Consider the following 24485-nt stretch of genomic DNA (forward strand, 5'->3'; position numbering starts at 1 on the left):
GAGTTCAATTTTCCGAAAATATAAAACTTTGATGATTTTTAAAAATTAATTTAAAGACCACGTGGCAAAACTAAAAATATATTTGGACTCTACGAATTTTTCTCAGTTTTCTTGAATTTTTTCAGAATTTTTGGGCCTTGTTTTTGGTCTCAAGATAGAGTAAAAATTCAAAATTTTGTATCTTGAATCGGACCTGCCGAATCGAATCGGACCGGTCGAATCGGATCGGCCTTTTCTTTTTTTTTTTTTTCCTTCTCTCTTGCGCGTGCCCGACGTCTCCTCTCTCTCTCCTATTTTCTCTCTCCTCTCACCTCCCCTTGCCGTGCCGCCGCCACCCCAGCCCTCTCCAATCGCCAGCGTGCCGCCTCAGCCCTTCCCCGCCACCAGCGGACGCTCCAGGCAGCCGGAAAACTCGCGCAAAATCTCCTCTTCGCGCAGCGCGACATTTTGGCTTCTTGGTCAAAATTCGGCCGATCCGGCTACCGTTTAGATCAGGTCTTGCACTAAAATACATCTACACCTCGAGAGCTTTCCATAGACACCAAGAACACTAAAATCCATCGAGCGGTTTGCCCAATTTATGTCCGGGAAGTTTTAGCTCATTTCGATTTTTGGGCTAGATTTCTCACAAACTGTGAACCCCAAGAGAAAACCGAGAGTACCGGAGCGTTCTACTCGTCGAGAGCTTCGCGGCAATATAAATTTCAAAATTTTTCGATACCGTTTTTCGGCGGGTCTCACGAAACTTCGTAGTGTTTTTCTGAGTGCTAAATGAGCTTAGAAAATTCCATAAAAATTTTATACTCACCCCCCATTTTGTGGGCTTTGTGTAGGTACCTTCAATTCGCAGAAATTTAACGGTTGGCTGGGTCTACAAATTTTCGACAAGACAGACAGGCTATCGAAAAAGTCTTAGAATTGGGTAGAGATTTTTGCTACCCCATCGTTGTCAGACGTCCCAAGTACGTCCTCGGGGTCGGAATCGGCATAGGTAAACCCGAACCTTACTTTTTCTTAATTATCTAGTGCTTGAATGGGATTAAAAATCCATAAAATATTTGTGATAGCTGAGAAAATTATAATTCTTTTTGCATTAGTTTAGTAATATTGCTAAGGACCACAGGGCAAAGTTTTAGAATTTTTAGAGATTATTTGGGTAGTTTTTGCAAAAGGGTCAATTATAAGGACTAAACTATAATTTTATATATTGTGATTGATGACTGTTTGGATGGGCCCAGGAGGGGCTGTGTGATGTGATTGAGTTATGGGTATATGGTTTGTGGATATAGAAGTGCGTTTTAAGCCATTTTGCAGGTTGAGTAGGTTCTAGGTATAGGGGAGACTCTACCGGATTTTCGGCATGACTTAGGACATCTTTGGTCTTTTCTTAGCTTTTATTGAGTTAAATGTAGTAAATAATTGTAATAAAATTATCAGGTGAGCCAGGACAGCCTTCCTCCTTCGCCCAGCCGCTACAGTGACTGCGGTTAAGTCTGTGAGTAAAATATTAATTTTAATTATAATTTCAATATTATTATATATTCAAGCATGCTCATGCATTACTTATATGTATATATCTATGTAGTTAAACATTAGGCACATTTTATATTGCATTCTTAATTGATGAATTGCCATGGGTGTTGTTTGTGGTAATTTGGAGCAGTGTGCGTGCGTTGGCGTGCGTGTGATATGGTACTGGATATGGACAGGACGGGTAGACATGGCTTGAGGGATACTCGCTGGGACCCGGTCTTTCAGGGTAGACACGACTTGAGATCTTCACTGGGACCCCGTATTTGGTTTATTAAGCAAAAGTCTGACTTGAGATCTTCGCTGGCAGAGGTTGGATTAAGAGGGCTGTATAGGGGATCAGCTCCCATATATGTATTGTTTGACATTATCGGGTGTGTGAGTGCTCCAAATTGCCTTTTTGATGTGATTTGTTTGAAAATTATGACGATGTTGCATTTTCACTTCACAGGGTCCATTAGCTTTAAATAGCTATAGAGATTATGGTTAAAATTGATATTTTGCTCTCTGAGTCGAACGCTCACTCCTGTTCACCTTATTTTTCTAGGATACAAGAGATTTCTTGTTGAGTTCTAACCTGCCTCTCTCCCTCGCAGGTCGTCTATTAATGTCTGTAATATTTGTATAATTCTGTTAACTCCTAGAATTCCGCATGTGTTAGAAATATTTATTTGATTTGGGTCTGTAATATATTTGCCATGTTTGACCTGTAAACTTATTAAAAGCATGTATGTTGGATTGGATGAGAGAGCCAAGCTCTCATTTATTTTCATAACATTTGATTATGTAGAGGGTGAGTTGAGCTCCCCAAATGATTATATATTGTGTTTATAGGTCGGGTGAGTCAAAAACTCTCCATTAAATGGTCTATTTTATAGCCGGACTATGTCCGGTTGAATTCTTGAAATTGGGCCCAAATGGGCCTTAGAGTTAGGTTGAGGAATAGTTAGGCTTACTACGGGCCTCGGGGGCTTTAGGCTGGCCTAGATCCTAGTGCCGGTCCAGCCCATAGGTTAGGTCATGGCAAAATGTAACATAGAAACATCATCAAAAGAGTTGAATGCAAGGTAAAAATTGACTTACCACCCATGTAAAATGCCTGAATGAATCGTTGCTATTCGCATTAAGAAATTGCAAAGCCAACAAACATTAAAATGATTTCTTGATTAATTTCCTTAATGAATGTTCTAGTCCTTTAATTTTCACTTACAAATTCTTGGTAATCTCACAAAAAAGTTTAATCAATCACCAGCAAATTAGTTAAAAGTTCAATCAATCGTGAAAAAGGGACCCATCCAAAATGCTCAAGGTAATTAGGTCTCCTTAATCAATCATTAAACATTCTTTGAAGATATTGTGCAAACTTGCATTTTTTCTATTAACAAAAAGTTCAATCAATGAGTTAGTTGAACCAATCCTTTCAATCGTGGAAAAGTATAATCCATCTAAGTTGAGGTCTTAATTGGATGGCTACTGGCCGTCAGTATAGTGATTAAATGCATCAAGAATTTTTAAATATATATATATATATATATATATTTTAGAGAAAAATAAGAACACCGTAAAGAAATTATTTTCTTACTTATGAAAAAATGTTTTTCAAAATTAGAAAAATAATTTCATTTAAGATTAGAAAGTCATTCTCTCTGATTTTTACTTGACTATTATTATTATTTTTTTCTCACTTAAACTTTTGGATCGCTTGAATGGGTGATCAATTGTTGTCTTTAATTTTTTTTTTTCCCTTTTCACTTAGTTTTTTGCAATGAATTTAATTATTTTTCATCCATTTTTAATATTATATTAAATAAAAAATAATATTTTTTTTAAAAAATATTTTTTATAGATAAATTATTTTATTTTATATAAAACAATTTAGAGATTATTTAATATGACCATTGAAACTGTTATTAAAATAAGTATTTTTTTAAATATATCAATCAGAGAGTAGTGATAAAAAATAATTTAAAATTAAATTTAATAATTGTTAATTATAAAAATATTAAAATAATACATATTGCTATTATTTATAAATCAGTCCTAACACTTTAAAAAATTCATTAAAACGTCCTAAGTTTTGCCATAATTAGCTAAATGATCCTTCCATCCATTTCCAAACCATTTTTCCATCAGAAACCTGGAAAGGGAGAGAGAAGTTTTAAAACCCAAAATTACCCTTTCTCCTCCCCATACATTCTCGCTCTCTTTCTATGTGTGTGTGTGTGTGTTCTTCTCCCTCTACCCTAATCTCCTTGCAATTCAAAGCAATCAAGTCCACTCCAAGATCACTGATCCTTGAAAAAGACAAATTAGAACAGCTACTGTTATGAAAGTAGTTCGAAACCAAGACTAAAAACCCAACATTTGGAATACTCAAAAACCAAGCTTAAAATAGGTTTACATGCGAGTGAAATCACAATTATTAATCCCATAAACAAATTCAACACCAATTACCCATGCATGCAAAATCTTTTTTAAGAATAAAAAATGGAGGACGAGACATGGGTTGAATCCATTTCAGCTTTGATAAAGTTCACTTGACATTTTCCAAAATCTAAAACTGATCTCTTAGAACTCATTTTCCAAAATCAGTCCATATAAATAGCATTTTTCATAGGGGAAATGGAAGCAGATGAACGAAATCAAATGCCTTGAAATCACATTAATTCCACTCCCTCCATATAATGGAAATAAATCAATGAAATCAAACTAAATTATGCAAAAAATTTTGATAATCCACTACAAACAAAATTAAAAATCCCTTAAAATTTCAGCGATGGAAATTGGATTACTTCTTGAGCAAAAACTGAGATCTCAATGACTTTCTCTTCCACTTCCTGTGGATGAATCTGACCATCTATTGGATCTGCTTAGAGACGTCACATCATTCATTTTGGCTAATTGATCAGATTGAGAGATAGAATGATCAAAAGAGTGGGTTTAGAATTAATTGACAGGGGAATTGTTCTTAATTCAAGGAAAAGGGTAGGGATGAAGACGTTCAATACGGGGGAAGCTACGAAGGATTCTCGGCAAGAAAGATTAATTTCTTCTAAATTTGTTGAAGAATGGCAGGCTGCGGAGGAAATGGACAATGTCAGAGATGGATACCAACTTAGGAGACAAGGGTAATTTGGTCTTTTTATAATACAATTAGGCAACCACGTTTAATGAGTTTTTTAAAATACAGTAACTGATTTTTTAAAATTATTTTTTATCTGAAATAATTTTTTTTTATATCATTATGATTTTTTTTTTCTCTTTTTTATCGTATATGTGACAAAATTAAGTGGAAGGTCAATCAATCGTGGAAAAGGGACCCATCCAAAAGCTCAAAGGTAATTAAGTCAATCAACCATTTTTCTAAAATTTATATCTTTTATTTTATAAATTTTTTGTAAAGTAATATTTTATTTTTTAAAAATTAATTATTTTATAAAATAATTAAATTAACATAAAAATGATAACACTTCAAAAAATAAATAATTAGAAGTTTGAATCAATGAGAGTGTCAAATGATTATTGGGACTCACTTCTAAAAAATTTAGAAAAATTAAAGTCAGAAATAATTTTTAGAATATAAAATTATTTAAACATGTCTCGTGATTTTTTAAATGATTTAAAATAAGTTCTTAAAATAAAATATATTAAAAATTCAAAGCATAAAAATACATTAAAATACAAAAAAAAAAAAAAAATTCCGAGAGGTTACAGTCACCATAGATGATGCCATTAAGCATAGTCTCTGGTGATAGTAATCACATGAGAAGCTATGGTTTGAAGCTCCCTAAGTTTGGGGCACTTTATCATAATATCTACTAGGACCATGGTTGATGATCATTGACTCCATTTATACTTCTCTGCTAGAATATTGAGAAATCCTTCTGAAAAGCTTTCAAACTAGATAGTATATAAAGGCTCAAAGTTTCAAGTCTGATACCATGGTGGTAGTTGTGATGGTGGTAGTCCACATATCTGTATATAAACATGAGATTGTAATAGTCATTATATTACATTTTTATTCTTTCAAACAAATTAAGCAATGTAATACTTCATTCAATTATATGGTTGATTACATTCAATTTCTTAAACTTCTTCTATTCTACTTTTTGTAAAAAAAAAAAAAAAAAAAATTATCAGGAAAAAAAAAAATTAGACTACTGATAAAAGGAAAGAAAAAAGTCCATGGAGAAATGGAATTGAATGCCCTTCAATTAGCAAATGGAAAAGAAATTTAAAAAATACATTCAGTTATTTCAATATGAATAGAATATGAATAGAATAATGAAAAAAAAAGTCCATAGAGACTTCTTTGCAATTAAACCAAATAAACAAAAACATATACAAAAATTAGCCACTGTATACCTTATAAATATTAATAAATTAAGTTTCAACTGATGAAATTTTCTGCTTAAAATCAACTAAATATTTTTAACTGAATTTTTAATTTCTATTTACATTTAAATTTAGCAGATATGGATATTATCAATATATCCAATTTAATTTTTTTATTTTTTTAAACATTTTCTTTTTTTAATAAATATATTAAAATTTCAATAATATGAAAGTTGTATATATCATTTAATTCATATAATTAGAAGTTAAACATATTAAATAATAAAAAATATGCAACACCCCTAATTTTTAAATTAATTATTTTATGGGTGGATATTTGATATTTTATTTTATTTAAATTTTGGAGAATTATTTGAAATTTTTGAATTTTTGAAATCGGGTTGATTTTTCAAAATATAAAACTTTGATATTTTTAAAAATTTATTTAAAGACTACGTAGCAAAACTAAAAATATATTTAGACTCTATAAAATTTTATGAGTTTTCAAATTTTTTCAAATTTTTGGCCTTGTTTTGGTCCCAAGGTAGAGTAAAATTTAATTTTGGGTACCCTGAATTGAACAGGCCAAATCGAACCGAACCGGGTCGAACCGATCGAATAAGACTAGGCCTTTTTCCTTTTCTTCTTCCTCTTCCGTCCCCCGACGCTCTCTCTCTCTCGCTCTCTCTCTCTCTCTCTCTCTCCACCCCATTGCCGCCCTAGCTCGCCGACGCACCTCTAGCACCCCTCCCCACCACCAGCTGACGCTCTAGGCTGCCGAAAAATGGCCCAAAAGCTCCCCCCTATCTGACCAAAATTTGGTCGATCAGGCCACCAATCGAACCGGGTCTTGTCCCAAAACACATCTTCATCTCGAGAGCTTTCCATAGACACCAAGAAGATAAAAATTCATTGAGCAGTTGTCTAATTTTTGCCCAAGAAGTTTTTGCCTATTTTGATTTTCGGGCTAGATTTCTCGAAAATCGTAAATCCCAACAAAAATCCGAAAGTACCGGAGTGCTTCACTCGTTGAGAGCTTTGTGGCAATACCCATTTCAAATTTTTTTGACGTCGTTTTTTGGTGGGTCCAGCTAGATTTCGCAGTGTTTTTCTGAGTATTAAATGAACTTAGAAAATTCCGTAAAAATTATATACTAACCCCCGTGTTATGGGTTTCGTGAAGGTACATTCAATTCGCGGAAATTAGACGATTGCTCGGGTCTGTAATTTCGCCAGTGCATAAACCATCGGAAAGCTTGTAACCGGCCGAGAGTATAGGCTACGCCACCATTTTCGACGCCTCAACGCTGCCTAGAAGATCGACTGGCATAGATAAACTCGAACCCTCATTTTTCTTAATTATCTAGTGCCTGATTTTCATTAAAAATCTATAAAATATTCGTAGTAGGTTAGAAAAATATAATTACTTTTGCGTTAGCTCTATAATATTGCTAAGGACCTTGGGGCAAAGTTTTAGAATTTTTAGAGCTCATTTGGGTAGTTTATGTAAAAGGGGGTAATTGTAGGGACTAAATTATAATTTTTCAAATTGTGATTGTTGACTGTTTGGGTGGGCCCAGGAGGGGCCATGTGATGTGATTGAGTTGTGAATGTGTGACTTGTGGATATAGAAGTACATTTTGAACCCTTTTGCAGGTTGGGTAGGTCCTAGGTATAGAGGAGATTCTGCCCAATTTTCGACATGACTTAGGGTGTCTTTGATCTTTTCTAAGCTTGTATTGAGTCAAATATATTAAATAATTGTAATAAAATTTATCAGGTGAGCATGGACTGCCTTCCTCCTCCGCCCAGCTGCCATAGTGACCTCGATTTAAGTTTGTGAGTAAAATATTAATTTTAATTATAATTTCAATATTATTATATGTTCAAGCATGTCCATGAATCACTTATAAATATGTATCTATGTAATTAAACACTAGGCACTTCTTATATTGCATTCTTAATTGATGAAGTGCCATGGATGTTGTTTGTGGTAATTTGGAGCCATGTGCGTCCGTTGGTGTACGTGTGGTGTGTGGTATTGGATATAGATAGGATGGGTAGACACGGCTTGAGAGACACTCACTGGGACTCGGTCCTTTATGGACAAGTCGGGGTAGGCACGGCTAGAGAGACACTCGCTGGCCCCCACATTTGGTTTATTAAGCGAAAGTCTGACTTGAGAGACACTCGCTGGCAGAGGATGGATTAAAAGAGCTATATAGGGGATCAACTCCCATATATTTACTGTTTGAACAATATTAGGTGTGTGAGTATTCTAAATTGCCTTTTTACTGTTATGATGTGATTTGTATGAAATTTATGATGATGTTACATTCCATTCCTTAGGATGCATTAGCTTTAGATAGCTATAGAAATTGTAGTTAAAATTAGTATTTTACTCTTTGAGTCAAACGTTAACTCCTGTTCAACTATTTTTCCAGGCTACAGGAGGATTACTTGTTGTCATCAACCTACTCTTCTTCTTCACAGGTCAATTTGTAGTATCTAATGTATTTTGTACAATTGAGTTAAATTTTAGACACCGCATGTGTTAGGAGTATTTTAATCAATTTGAGACTGTAATATAATATTATGTTGAATTTGTAAGAACATTAAATGCATACATGACTGGATGAGATGAGGAAGCTGAGCTCCTATTGGATTTTATGATATTATGAGTATGTTGATGATGAGTTAAGCTCCCCAAATGATTATATATTGTGCTTACAGGTCTAGCGAGTCAAAAACTCCACGTTGTACGGTTTATATTATGGTCAGATTCTGTACTGTTGAATTCTTGAAATTGGGCTTAAAATGGGTCTTAGGATTGGGTTAAGGAATAGTTAAGCTTACTACGAGCCTAGGGGCTTTAAACTGGCTCAGGTCTTAGTATCGGTCTGGCCCATAGGTTGGGTCATGATAAAATATAGATTATTATATTTATAATTATTAATTTATTAATTTAATAATAAATTTTAATTTAATAATAATGGTCCTAGACAAATTACTTCTTTGCAATATAACCAAATAAAAAGAAAGATATATAAAAATTGATATTATTATATTTTTTATAACAATGAATTCATTAATTGATAATAAATTTTAGTTTAATATTATTTGACGTTATAAATGGAGAAATTATTTAAGGTTTTTTCTTTTAATCTTTTGGCCAATTACTTTTCGTCAAGTTGAGTCAATGCTTGACCTTATGACGTCTGGAATATGAAGCTACAGCGCGTGGAAAAGGCACCACTGCTTTCCGCCCGACAAAAAAGCAAAAAATGTAGCTATAGCGTGTGGAAAAGCCACAATTACTTTTTGTCACGTGAATGAGTGGAAAATGTAACCAATTACATTATGGTCGCGTTTGATTAGTGCAATATAATATAATATAATTATTTATATAATATAATTAAAATTATAATTTAATATAATAATTATTATATTTTTATATTTTATTATAAAATAAAAATTTAAATAATATAATATCATAATAATTTTAATTTAAATATTTAATTTATTTATAATTTTAATAATAAATGATAGTAGTTCTAATAATTAATAATTATATAATAATAATAGTTAAATGGTTACGTTGATAGTGATAATAATAATAATAATTAATAAGAGTAACTAAATTGATTATTGAAAATCGATTTTTCCTTAAAATATAAACCAGATGGAATAAGAGAAAATAATTTGATAAGAGAAAGATGAACCAATTTCTAATAAACCTTTATATAATTTAATTTGTAATTTTTAAACGAAATGATTAAACTAAGTCAAGTTTGTGTTGACTTAAGAATAAGGTGTGGAAAACCTCACCCCTTCTTCTATAAATACACACTGAAACATTTCCTTTGGATATACACAACTCTTCTTAATTTTTCTTCTTGCCACAGAGAAGCCAAACAAGGTATTTTAATTTTGTTTCTTTCTCTTCATGTATTTTAAATGTTTAATTTCACTTTCTACTTAATGTGATATTCAAGTTAGCCCATTTTTAATTTTATTATTTTTATCTAAATTAACCCAAAAGTTTTAATTTAAATTCAATTTATTTCAAAAATTAAAATTTTTTAGCTAAATTTCTTGATTTTGACAAAATAAAAAGAAGTTCAATTTCTTTATTTTTTGACTAAATTTATTAATTTAGCTTAAAAATTAAGAAATTTAATTTCTTTATTTTCTTCATTGTTAAGCTAAATTGAGCTTTAAAATTAAAACTTCTTGAGTAATATTGATAAAAAAATTTGAAAATGTACTAAACTGAAAATCCCAAATAAGTGCAAGGTGATATTAAGCATTATTCTTTTTTTATTTAATTAAATTGTTATAAATAAAGAATATTCCTCATGTGCAGGTTTCATTATTGTATCTTTCCCATGGATCCATTTTCTGTTGCGGTAATTGGTGCAGGCATAGGGGCTGTTGCTACGTTAGCAGCCGCAGTACCCCCGGCTGCCACATTTACTTACAATGCTGCGAAAGATTCATTAACCTCAATTGATTACATAAGGAAACTTGACCATAACCGTGAAAAGCTGGAAAAGGAATTAGAGGAACTCATTGCTTTTGCAAATGATATTGATCAGGGCCGTGTCAAGAAAGAGGAGATAAAAAATACTAGCATATACAAGGTATGGAGAACCAGGGTATCGGAGATTGAAGCAGAAGTGAAAGCTTCGACTCGTGAACATGAAAGGATTAAAGAGCAGCCTGGAAAGAAATTTTATGCTGATAAACGGAAACTTGGCAAAGAAATGGTGAACAAGCTTGAGGAAGTTACTAAGCATATAGAAAAAGGTTGGTCTATAATTAAAAACTTTTGAAGGAGATTATTTATTGAACAAGAGATGGGAGGGTTTCCTTTCTACCTGCAATTACTAATTGCAGGTGTAATAATGAATATAATTTCATTTTATAAGTTGAAAGCTAGTTTGTAGAAAGCTCGGCTAAAATCAGTTGCTTTATGGCCGTAGTGCTTTATGGCACCATTTGTAATGCTTATTGTCTTGTCTGCTGTTTGCCTGCCTTGTATTGAACTCGTCTCTTGCTATCAGTATATCACGTTGGTTATATATTATATTAACTTAAGCATAATTTTTTTTTTTACAATGTTCATTTAACTTATTGATAAATAAGAAAGTTTAAAATATAGGTGTTATTTTTGGGGCTTGAATTTTGGATATGTTTTTTCATGGACCCGACATGAAAGTTTCGGGCTGCAACCCGATTGAAATAAAAAGTGAGATCTGTTTATCAGCTTGCGCCCGAAGCCCACCACTGATCTCCTTGGGGTGCGGGGTCAACGCCTTCGTGGTATGGACCAGTATAAATATTATAATATTTTAACTTTTGGTGTAGAGTTGTGAGATGTTCAAGAAACACACTGGGATTAGAGTTTGAGAGTTCTGATTAATTGTATCTTACTTTTTTCATCATAGTGAAACTTTTTTTCTTGTCTTGCCCGTAGACATAGACTTTACGGTTGAACCACGTTAAATCTTATATTATTCTTCTTCTCTTTTCAATACTGTGTGATTGTGCGATTTATGCGCGTGCTTTAGATTTGCATGTGCTTGTTATAACAATAGGATATTTAAACTTAGAACACATGATAAAGCAATCAAACCAAGTCCAGATTTATCTCCTATTCCTGGAAATGAGCTTACTTGTGATGTAGAAGGATGCCATGCATGCCATCCTCCATTCTAGCAGGACCAATAAAATGTCAGTATAAGTATTACAAGCACACATGCCCTTTTACAGATATTGTAAGAACAATGCGAACAATTATGAGTTTTGGAACTTTTCAAACATTGTTGTAGAATTGAAGTGCAGACTGAAAAATTCAGAAATGCAAATAAGTATGACTGACTCGGGTAAACAAACAAGTATTAACCAGCAGAAATGTAACGTAGAAACATCATCAAAATGCCTGAATGAATCGTTGTTATTCGCAATAAGAAATTGCAAAGCCAACAAACATTAAAAGAATTTCTGATTAATTTCCTTAATGAATGTTCTAGTCCTTTAATTTTCACTAACAAATTCTTGGTAATCTCACAAAAAAGGTTAATCAATCACCAGTAAATTAGTTAGAAGTTCAATCAATCGTGAAAAAGGGACCCATCCAAAATGCCCAAGGTAATTAGGTCTGCTTAATCAATCATTAAACATTCTTTGAAGATATTGTGCAAACTTGCATTTTTTCTATTAACAAAAAGTTCAATCAATGAGTTAATTGAACCAATCCTTTCAATCGTGGAAAAGTATAGTGATTCAATGCATCAAGAATTTTTAAATAAATATATATATATATATATAGAGAGAGAGAGAGAGAGAAATAAGATGTAAGGAAATTATTTTCTTACTTATGAAAAAATGTTTTTCAAAATTAGAAAAATAATTTCACTTAGGATTAGAAAGTCATTCTCTCTGATTTTTACTTGACTATTATTATTATTTTTTTCTCACTTAAACTTTTGGATCGCTTGAATCAGTGATCAATTGGTGTCTTTAATTAATTTTTTTTCCCTTTTCACTTAGTTTTTTGCAATGAATTTAAGTATTTTTCACCTATTTTTAATATTATATTAAATAAAAAATAATATTTTTCTAAAAAATATTTTTTATAAATAAATTATTTTATTTTATATAAAACAAGTTAGAGCTTATTTAATATTATTTTTGAAACTATTATTAAAAAAATATTTTTTTAAATATATTATTTAGAGAGTGATAAAAAATAATTTAAAATTAAATTTAATAATTCTTAATTATAAAAATATTAAAATAATACATATTGCTATTATTTATAAATCAGTCCTAACACTTTAAAAAACTCATTAAAACGTCCTAAGTTTTGCCATAATTAGCTAAATGATCCTTCCATCCATTTCCAAACCATTTTTCCATCAGAAACCTGTAAAGGGAGAGAGAAGTTTTAAAACCCAAAATTACCCTTTCTCCTCCCCATATATTCTCGCTCTCCTTCTCTCTCTCTCTCTTTCTCTCTCTCTCGCTCTCTCTCTCTCTCTCTGTGTGTGTGTTCTTCTCCCTCTATCCTAATCTCCTTGCAACCAAGACTAAAAACCCAACATTTGGAATACTCAAAAACCAAGCTTCAAATAGGTTTACATGCGAGTGAAATCACAATCATTAATCCCATAAACAAATTCAACACTCATTACCCATGCATGCAAAATCTTTTTTAAGAATAAAAAGCGGAGGACAAGATATGGGTTGAATCCATTTCAGCTTTGATAAAGTTCACTTGACATTTCGCAAAATCTAAAACTGATCTCTTAGAACTCATTTTCCAAAATCAGTCTATATAAATAGCATTTTTTATAGGGGAAATGGAAGCAGATGAACGAAATCAAATGCCTTGAAATCACATTAATTCCACTCCCTCCATATAATGGAAATAAATCAATGAAATCAAACTAAATTATGCAAAAAATTTTGATAATTCACTACAAACAAAATTAAAAATCCCTTAAAATTTCAGCGATGGAAATTGGGTTACTTCTTGAGCAAAAACTGAGATCTCAATGACTTTCTCTTCCACTTCCTGTGGATGAATCTGACCATCTATTGGATCTGCTTAGAGACGTCACATCATTCATTTTGGCTAATTGATCAGATTGAGAGATAGAATGATCAAAAGAGTGGGCTTAGAATTAATTGACAGGGGAATTGTTCTTAATGCAAGGAAAAAGGTAGAGATGAAGACGTTCAATACGGGGGAAGCTACGAAGGATTCTCGGCAAGAAAGAGTAATTTCTTCTAAATTTGTTGAAGAATGGCAGGCTGCGGAGGAAATGGGCAATGTCAGAGATGGATACCAACTTAGGAGACAAGGGTAATTTGGTCTTTTTACAATACAATAAGGCAACCACGTTTAATGAGTTTTTTAAAATGCAGTAACTGATTTTTTTAAATTATTTTTTTATCTGAAATAATTTTTTTTATATCATTATGATTTTTTTTTCTCTTTTTTATCGTATATGTGACAAAATTAAGTGGAAGGTCAATCAATCGTGGAAAAGGGACCCATCCAAAATGCTTAAAGGTAATTAAGTCTACAGAAAGGTCAATCAACCATTTTTCTAAAATTTATATCTTTTATTTTATAAATTTTTTGTAAAGGAATATTTTATTTTTTAAAAATTAATTATTTTATAAAATAATTAAATTAACATAAAAATGATAACACTTCAAAAAATAAATAATTAGAAGTTTGAAACAATGAGAGTGTCAAATGATTATTGGGACTCACTTCTAAAAAATTTAGAAAAATTAAAGTCAGAAATAATTTTTAGAATATAAAATTATTTAAACATGTCTCATGATTTTTTAAATGATTTAAAATAAGTTCTTAAAATAAAATATATTAAAAATTCAAAGCATAAAAATACATTAAAATACAAAAAAAAAAAAAAAATTCCGAGAGGTTACAGTCACCATAGATGATGCCATTAAGCATAGTCTCTGGTGATAGTAATCACATGAGAAGCTATGGTTTGAAGCTCCCTAAGTTTGGGGCACTTTATCATAATATCTACTAGGACCATGGTTGATGATCATTGACTCCATTTATACTTCTCTGCTAGAATATTGAGAAATCCTTCTGAAAAGCTTTCAAACTAGATAGTATATAAAGGCTCAAAGTTTCAAGTCTGATACCATGGTGGTGGTTGTGATGTGGTAGTCCACATATCTGTATATAAACATGAGATTGTAATAGTCATTATATTACATTTTTATTCTTTCAAACAAATTAAGCAATGTAATACTTCATTCAATTATATGGTTGATTACATTCAATTTCTTAAACTTCTTCTATTCTACTTTTTGTAAAATATATATATATATATATCAGAAAAAAAAAAATTAGACTACTGATAAAAGGAAAAAAAAAAGTCCATGGAGAAATGGAATTGAATGCCCTTCAATTAGCAAATGGAAAAGAAATTTAAAAAATACATTCAGTTATTTCAATATGAATAGAATATGAATAGAATAATGAAAAAAAAAGTCCATAGAGACTTCTTTGCAATTAAACCAAATAAACAAAAACATATACAAAAATTAGCCACTGTATACCTTATAAATATTAATAAATTAAGTTTCAACTGATGAAATTTTCTGCTTAAAATCAACTAAATATTTTTAACTGAATTTTTAATTTCTATTTACATTTAAATTTAGCAGATATGGATATTATCAATATATCCAATTTAATTTTTTTATTTTTTTAAACATTTTCTTTTTTTAATAAATATATTAAAATTTCAATAATATGAAAGTTGTATATATCATTTAATTCATATAATTAGAAGTTAAACATATTAAATAATAAAAAATATGCAACACCCCTAATTTTTAAATTAATTATTTTATGGGTGGATATTTGATATTTTATTTTATTTAAATTTTAGAGAATTATTTGAAATTTTTTGAATTTTTGAAATCGGGTTGATTTTTCGAAAATATAAAACTTTGATATTTTTAAAAATTTATTTAAAGACTACGTAGCAAAACTAAAAATATATTTAGACTCTATAAAATTTTATGAGTTTTCTGAAATTTTTTCAAAATTTTTGGCCTTGTTTTCGGTCCCAAGGTAGAGTAAAAATTTAATTTTGGGTACCTTGAATTGAACAGGCCAAATCGAACCGAACCGGGTCGAACCGATCGAATAAGACTAGGCCTTTTTCCTTTTCTTCTTCCTCTTCCGCGTCCCCCCCGACGCTCTCTCTCTCTCTCTCTCTCTCTCTCTCTCTCTCTCTCTCTCTCTCCACCCCATTGCCGCCCTAGCTCGCCAACGCACCTCTAGCACCCCTCCCCACCACCAGCTGACGCTCTAGGCTGCCGAAAAATGGCCCAAAAGCTCCCCCCTATCTGACCAAAATTTGGTCGATCAGGCCACCAATCGAACCGGGTCTTGTCCCAAAACACATCTTCATCTCGAGAGCTTTTCATAGACACCAAGAAGATAAAAATTCATTGAGCAGTTGTCTAATTTTTGCCCAAGAAGTTTTTGCCTATTTTGATTTTCGGGCTAGATTTCTCGAAAATCGTAAATCCCAACAAAAATCCGAAAGTACCGGAGTGCTTCACTCGTTGAGAGCTTTGTGGCAATACCCATTTCAAATTTTTTTGACGTCGTTTTTTGGTGGGTCCAGCGAGATTTCGCAGTGTTTTTCTGAGTATTAAATGAACTTAGAAAATTCCGTAAAAATTATATACTAACCCCCGTGTTATGGGTTTCGTGAAGGTACATTCAATTCGCGGAAATTAGACGATTGCTCGGGTCTGTAATTTCGGGCCAGGCAGACAAACTACTGGGAAAGCTTCAGAACCGGGCTGAGAGTATAGGCTACCCCACCATTTTCAGACGTCTCGAACGCGTCTAGAAGATCAGAATTGGCATAGGTAAACTCGAACCCTCATTTTTCTTAATTATCTAGTGCCTGATTTTCATTAAAAATCTATAAAATATTCGTAGTAGGTTAGAAAAATATAATTACTTTTGCGTTAGCTCTATAATATTGCTAAGGACCTTGGGGCAAAGTTTTAGAATTTTTAGAGCTCATTTGGGTAGTTTATGTAAAAGGGGGTAATTGTAGGGACTAAATTATAATTTTTCAAATTGTGATTGTTGACTGTTTGGGTGGGCCCAGGAGGGGCCATGTGATGTGATTGAGTTGTGAATGTGTGACTTGTGGATATAGAAGTACATTTTGAACCCTTTTGCAGGTTGGGTAGGTCCTAGGTATAGAGGAGATTCTGCCCAATTTTCGACATGACTTAGGGTGTCTTTGATCTTTTCTAAGCTTGTATTGAGTCAAATATATTAAATAATTGTAATTAAATTTATCAGGTGAGCATGGACTGCCTTCCTCCTCCGCCCAGCTGCCATAGTGACCTCGGTTTAAGTTTGTGAGTAAAATATTAATTTTAATTATAATTTCAATATTATTATATGTTCAAGCATGTCCATGAATCACTTATAAATATGTATCTATGTAGTTAAACACTAGGCACTTCTTATATTGCATTCTTAATTGATGAAGTGCCATGGATGTTGTTTGTGGTAATTTGGAGCCATGTGCGTCCGTTGGTGTACGTGTGGTGTGTGGTATTGGATATAGATAGGACGGGTAGACACGGCTTGAGAGACACTCACTGGGACTCGGTCCTTTATGGACAAGTTGGGGTAGGCACGGCTTGAGAGACACTCGCTGGCCCCCACATTTGGTTTATTAAGCGAAAGTCTGACTTGAGAGACACTCACTGGCAGAGGATGGATTAAAAGAGCTATATAGGGGATCAACTCCCATATATTTACTGTTTGAACAATATTGGGTGTGTGAGTATTCTAAATTGCCTTTTTACTGTTATGATGTGATTTGTATGAAATTTATGATGATGTTACATTCCATTCCTTAGGATGCATTAGCTTTAGATAGCTATAGAAATTGTAGTTAAAATTAGTATTTTACTCTTTGAGTCAAACGTTCACTCCTGTTCAACTATTTTTCCAGGCTACAGGAGGATTACTTGTTGTCATTAACCTACTCTTCTTCTTCACAGGTCAATTTGTAGTATCTAATGTATTTTGTACAATTGAGTTAAATTTTAGACACCGCATGTGTTAGGAGTATTTTAATCAATTTGAGACTGTAATATAATATTATGTTGAATTTGTAAGAACATTAAATGCATACATGACTGGATGAGATGAGGGAGCTGAGCTCCTATTGGATTTTATGATATTATGAGTATGTTGATGATGAGTTAAGCTCCCCAAATGATTATATATTGTGCTTACAGGTCTAGCGAGTCAAAAACTCCACGTTGTATGGTTTATATTATGGTCAGATTCTGTACTGTTGAATTCTTGAAATTGGGCTTAAAATGGGTCTTAGGATTGGGTTAAGGAATAGTTAAGCTTACTACGGGCCTAGGGGCTTTAAACTGGCTCAGGTCTTAGTATCGGTCTGGCCCATAGGTTGGGTCATGACAAAATATAGATTATTATATTTATAATTATTAATTTATTAATTTAATAATAAATTTTAATTTAATAATAATGGTTCTAGACAAATTACTTCTTTGCAATATAACCAAATAAAAAGAAAGATATATAAAAATTGATATTATTATATTTTTTATAACAATGAATTCATTAATTGATAATAAATTTTAGTTTAATATTATTTGATGTTATAAATGGAGAAATTATTTAAGGTTTTTTCTTTTAATCTTTTGGCCAATTACTTTTCGTCAAGTTGAGTCAATGCTTGACCTTATGACGTCTGGAATATGAAGCTACAGCGCGTGGAAAAGGCACCACTGCTTTCCGCCCGACAAAAAAGCAAAAAATGTAGCTATAGCCTGTGGAAAAGCCACAATTACTTTTTGTCACGTGAATGAGTGGAAAATGTAACCAATTACATTATGGTCGCGTTTGATTAGTGCAATATAATATAATATAATTAATAATATAATATAATTAAAATTATAATTTAATATAATAATTATTATATTTTTATATTTTATTATAAAATAAAAATATAAATAATATAATATCATAATAATTTTAATTTAAATATTTAATTTATTTATAATTTTAATAATAATTGATAGTAGTTATAATAATTAATAATTATACAATAATGATAGTTAAATAGTTACGTTGGTAGTGGTAATAATAATAATAATAATAATTAATAAGAGTAATTAAATTGATAATTGAAAATTAATTTTTCCTTAAAATATAAACCAGATGGAATAAGAGAAAATAATTTGATAAGAGAAAGATGAACCAATTTCTAATAAACCGTTATATAATTTAATTTGTAATTGTTAAACGAAATGATTAAACTAAGTCAAGTTTGTGCTGAGTTAAGAATAACGTGTGGAAAACCTCACCCCTTCTTCTATAAATACACACTGAAACATTTCCTTTGGATATACACAACTCTTCTTAATTTTTCTTCTTGCCAAAGAGAAGCCAAACAAGGTATCTTAATTTTGTTTCTTTCTCTTCATGTATTTTAAATGTTTAATTTCACTTTCTACTTAATGTGATATTCAAGTTAGCCCATTTTTAATTTAATTATTTTTATCTAAATTAACCTAAAAGTTTTAATTTAAATTTAATTTATTTCAAAAATTAAAATTTTTTAGCTAAATTTCTTGATTTAGACAAAATAAAAAGAAGTTCAATTTCTTTATTTTTTGACTAAATTTATTAATTTAGCTTAAAAATTAAGAAATTTAATTTCTTTATTTTCTTCATAAATTGAGCTTTAAAATTAAAACTTCTTGACTAATATTGATAAAAAAATTGAAAATGTACTAATAGATTTAGAGCACTAATCATTAGTTAGAGAATTTAGGTTAAATTGTTATAAATAAAGAATATTCCTCATGTGCAGGTTTCATTATTGAAGCTTTCCCATGGATCCATTTTCTGTTGCGGTAATTTGTGCAGGCATAGGGGCTGTTGCTACGTTAACTGCTGCAGTACCCCCGGCTGCCACATTTATTTACGATGCTGCGAAAGATTCATTAACCTCAATTGATTACATAAGGAAACTTGACCATAACCGTGAAAAGCTGGAAAAGGAATTAGAGGAACTCATTGCTTTTGCAAATGATATTGATCAGGGCCGTGTCAAGAAAGAGGAGATAAAAAATACTAGCATTTACAAGGTATGGAGAACCAGGGTATCGGAGATTGAAGCAGAAGTGAAAGCTTCGACTCGTGAACATGAAAGGATTAAAGAGCAGCCTGGAAAGAAATTTTATGCTGATAAACGGAAACTTGGCAAAGAAATGGTGAACAAGCTTGAGGAAGTTACTAAGCATATGGAAAAAGGTTGGTCTATAATTAAAAACTATTGAAGGAGATTATTTATTGAACAAGAGATGGGAGGATTTCCTTTCTACCTGCAATTACTAATTGCAGGTGTAATAATGAATATAATTTCATTTTATAAGTTGAAAGCTAGTTTGTAGAAAGCTCGGCTAAAATCAGTTGCTTTATGGCCGTAGGGCTTTATGGCACCATTTGTAACGCTTATTGTCTTGTTTGCTGTTTGCCTGCCTTGTATTGAACTCGTCTCTTGCTATCAGTATATCACGTTAGTTATATATTATATTAACTTAAGCATACTTTTTTTTTTTTAGAATGTTCATTTAACTTATTGATAAATAAGAAAGTTTAAAATATAGGTGTTATTTTTGTGATTTGAATTTTGAATATGTTTTCTCATGGACCCGAATTGTGATATGACTCGAAAGTTTCGCGCTGCGATCCGATTGGAATAAAGAGTGAGATCTGTTTATCAGCTTGCGCCCGAAGCCCACCACTGATCTCTTTGGGGTGCGGGGGCAACGCCTTTGCGGTATGGACCAATATAAATATTGTAATATTATAACTTTTGCTGTAGAGTTGTGAGATGTTCAAGAAATACACTAGGATTAGAGTTTGAGAGTTCTGATTAATTGTATCTTGCTTTTTTTTCATCATAGTAAAACTTTTTCTCTTGTCTTGCCCGTGGATATAGACTTTACGGTTGAACCATGTTAAATCTTGTATTATTCTTCTTCTCTTTTCAATACTGTGTGATTGTGCGATTTATGTGTGTGCCTTAGATTTGCATGTGCTTGTTATAACAATAGGATATTTAAACTTATAACACATGATAAAGCAATCAAACCAAGTCCAGATTTATCTCCTATTCCTGGAAATAAGCTTACTTGTGATGTAGAAGGATGCCATGCATGCCATCCTCCATTCTAGCAGGACCAATAAAATGTCAGTATAAGTATTACAAGCACACATGCCCTTTTACAGATGTTGTAAGAACAATGCGAACAATTATGAGTTTTGGAACTTTTCAAACATTGTTGTAGAATTGAAGTGCAGACTGGAAAATTCAGAAATGAAAATAAGTATGACTGACTTGGCTAAATAAACAAGTATTAACCAGCTGAAATGTAACGTAGAAACATCATCAAAATAGTTGAATGTAAGGTAAAAATTGACTTACCACCCATGTAAAATTGATGCATACATTTTGCATAGTCATTTAGATTTAAATTCATAGCCATTTTACTTGATTATTAGTCACTTTAAGCTAATTTCATTAGTTATTTAGTTAGTTTTTCATAATTGCCAATTTTGGATTAATTTGTAATTTTTACTTTGTTTTGTAGGAAAAATGGTGTTTTTGAAGGACTAAAAAGAAATTTTACTTTTGAAGAGTGATTTCTGCAGCCAAAGATGTCAAAAACAATTTTCAAAGTTGAAGTATGCATTGGCCAAATTGCGCATAACTTGCCGCATATGTTATGCAGTTCTGCATAAGGAGAAGAAACTGCCCCAAGCACCTGCCGAAATCTGCATAAGTTGCCGCATAACTTATGCAGATTCGTGCCTCCCTTATGCAACCTCACAGAATTGTGCATAACCTATGCAGTCTTGCACCTTGCTTATGCAGTTTCGCACAAGAGAACTAGAAACCAGCCGAAAACTGCATAAGGGACTGCATAACTTATGCAGTCCACTTATGCAGTCCCACAAAGACTTCATTGATGAGCTGGCAGAAGATTCCCTCAGAAAATCACACATCAAACACACCATTTTAGGGCTTCTTGTCAGAAAAAAAGTTATAAATAGACCCTTATCCCATTTTAGAAGGGGGAGAAGAAAAGAAAAAAAAAAAGGAAGAAGAGGAAAAAGGAGAGGGCAGCAGCTGAAGAGTCAAAATCATCTCCCACACCATTTCCAACCAGATTTGGAGATTTCTTTCTTTTCTTGCATATTTCCTACCTTTCTAGTGTTGGGTTTCTTGTTTCTTAGCTTAGATTAAAGCTTTATTTCCATATTAACTCAGAATATCTTGTAAATATTATGGATAGTGAGTAGTTTTCTTTGATTCTGGAGTAAGGGATGTAATATTTGAGATATTTTGTGGATTTTGATTGGGTAATCCATATTTTGTGGTCTTAATGAGTTTTATCCATTTCTTGTGTGCTTAATGACATGCTTAGTGTAGGATCCCATTAAGTGATGTTCTTAATCCATGGTTGAGGCATCAAAAGGAGAAAACCTTGTGATAGATAATCAAGAAATTGGACTTAATTAACTTAGATCTAGAAATAGACTAAGGATTAAGAGGATTCACAGATTAATTAAAGAACTTAATGGGTCTTAATTAACTCTAACTCCACGAAAGTAGGATTAGATTGATTAAGGCACTCTTTATCCCACTCAAAAGGGTATTCAAAGGATTTAAGAATTAATCTCCTTAAAACCCGTAAGTTCCACAAGATTGGATAACCAATTTAAAATTCCAAAATAGCTTGAATATGAACTCCCGAACTCCGGAACCGCCTTTTTTATCATTGTTAATTTCTAATTGAATTTAATTGCTTGCCATTTTAAATCTTACCATATTTCAATTTGCTTATTTTAATTTGATGCAAATTTAGTTAAATCATTACATTGTTGAATATATCATTAATTTTACACATATAGAATTCATACTTCAATATCCATCAATTTATTGCTTTAATTTCAAAAATAGTTTAAATTAGTCAACTTTTTATATCAAAAATTCAATCATTAACACAACTCCTCGTGGGAACGATATCTTTTTATATTACTTGTACGACCCATGCACTTGCGGTTGGGCCACATCAAGTTTTTGGCACCGTTGCCGGGGAGTTGTTTGTTTAAGATTGAATTCTTGATTGTTTTAGTTGTTTATAGTTTTATCCTTGTCATCTTTTCATTTTGTGTTTGGTTGTTCTTTTTAGGTACTCTTAATCTTTTATGAGAAGAGCTAGAAGCACAAGTGACACATCCTTATTGTTTAATCCTGAAATTGAGATATTTTGTTAAGCCAACAAGAAAGAAACCAGAAAAAGAAAAGAAGCATTGAGAGCAGCTGAAATAGAAGCAGACATGGCTGATGAAAGAATTAGAATTGGTGGTGGTAATGCTGGAAATGGTCGAAACAATGAAAATGTAGCCCAAAGTGAAGAAGTTGTTAATGCTAATGTGCCTAGGGAAAGTATGATGGATCATGCTTTTCCTCGTTTTGATGACTTGAGAGAGAGTATAGCAAGACCAAGAATTGATGCAAATAGTTACAAGATGGATTTTGGAGTTCTTCAAATGATTCAAAATTCTCAATTTGGAGGACATCCTTCTGAAAATCCACACACACATCTAAAGAAGTTTGCTATGATTTGTGATATGCAAAAACAACCTGGAGTATCTGATGATGCAGCAGGATTGAAGCTATTCCCATTCTCTTTGAAAGATAGAGCATTGGATTGGCTTGATTCTTTACCTCACAACTCCATTACAAATTGGGAGCAACTCACTGATTCATTTCTTGTACAATATTTTCCACCTGGAAAAACTCAAGAATTGAGGAATCAAATGACAACTTTCAGACCAAGAGAAGATGAAACTCTTTATGAATCATGGATGAGATGGAAGGAATTAGAGAGACAATGCCCACATCATGGCATTCCAAAATGGATGATAAACCAGAATTTTTACACCAATGTCACTCCTGCAATTAGAGGGATTATTGATGCTCAAACAGGAGGAGAATTTATTATGAAGCATGAAGATGAAGCTTATGAGCTATTGGAGAAAATTGCAAAGAATACTCATCTTTGGAGTAGTCCAAGAGAACCAGCTCCAACTCAAAAGAGGCAAGCTGCTGGAATGTATGACCTTGATCCATTCAACATGATTAATGCAAAATTTGATGCACTTACAAATGTCCTTGCTAAGAAGATGGAAGATTTAAGTATGTTGGTTAGTTCATCATCATCATCTGGAAGTTCACAACAAGTGGCTTATGCAGAGGGAACTACCAGCTGTGGAGTAGACTATGGAGAGCAAGCTGCATATGTTGGTAATTATTGAAACAAACAAATGGGGAATCCTTACTCTCAAACTTATAATCCAACTTGGAGGAATCATCCCAACTTTTCATGGGGAAATCAGCAAACTCAAGTCCCAAATCAGAATTTTCAACTACAATAGCAACAAGGAATTCCATATCAGCAAAATAGGCAACCATTGCCTAATTTTCAGCAGAAAAATATGAATCCTCCACCAAAACAGCAAGAACAAAGTTCCACTACAGAAGCTTTATTACAACAGATTCTTGCTAACCAAACTAAGCATGATGAAGAGATGAGAGAGATGAAAGCAAGGCTAGAACAGATGCAAACACATAACAGAATGTTGGAAAATCAGATTGCACAACAAGCATCTTCCTCAGGTACCAAATCCTTTGGAAAACTTCCAAGCCAACCAGAAAACCCAAGAGAGTAGTGTCAAGCTATTACTTTAAGAAGTGGAAAAGTTGTAAATAATGAAAAGAGTGAAAATAGTGAGAAGAGAGAAAATGAGAAAGAAATTGATGAGAGTGAAAAACAAGAAAGTGAGAAAGAAAGTGCAGAAAAATGTAAAGAGAAAATTGAAGAGAAGGAAGAGAAGTATATACCTCCAGAGCCTTACAAGCCACAACTTCCCTTTCCACAAAGATTTCAAAAAGCCA

The 24485-nt window shown here is 32.1% G+C and overlaps 1 protein-coding gene and 1 non-coding gene across 4 annotated transcripts; one reads left to right on the top strand and one right to left on the bottom strand.

Moving 5' to 3' along the window:
* The first annotated feature begins 9683 nt into the window (after positions 1 to 9683).
* LOC110655202 (uncharacterized) lies at positions 9684 to 20048 on the top strand. Of its 3 annotated transcripts, none has more exons than XM_058135485.1 (2): positions 9684 to 9784; positions 10232 to 10960. In XM_058135485.1, exon 2 carries the CDS (start codon positions 10254 to 10256, stop codon positions 10698 to 10700), a length of 447 nt encoding a protein of 148 aa, XP_057991468.1. In that variant the 5' UTR covers positions 9684 to 9784; positions 10232 to 10253; the 3' UTR covers positions 10701 to 10960. The 3 variants fall into 3 exon arrangements, with proteins under 3 accessions (XP_057991468.1, XP_057991469.1, XP_057991467.1); XM_058135486.1 differs by lacking the exon at positions 10232 to 10960 and adding an exon at positions 19326 to 20048 and having other exon boundaries at positions 9743 to 9784; XM_058135484.1 differs by lacking the exons at positions 9684 to 9784; positions 10232 to 10960 and adding exons at positions 18807 to 18907; positions 19326 to 20048.
* A 3284-nt stretch (positions 20049 to 23332) lies between these two features.
* On the bottom strand, positions 23333 to 23439 carry LOC131173521 (small nucleolar RNA R71). Its single transcript, XR_009143837.1, has one exon. It is a non-coding gene; the product is annotated as a small nucleolar RNA R71 (small nucleolar RNA).
* Positions 23440 to 24485: the final 1046 nt, after the last annotated feature.

This window comes from Hevea brasiliensis, chromosome 14 (genome assembly GCF_030052815.1).
Source record: "Hevea brasiliensis isolate MT/VB/25A 57/8 chromosome 14, ASM3005281v1, whole genome shotgun sequence".
Classification (NCBI taxonomy): Eukaryota; Viridiplantae; Streptophyta; class Magnoliopsida; order Malpighiales; family Euphorbiaceae; genus Hevea; species Hevea brasiliensis.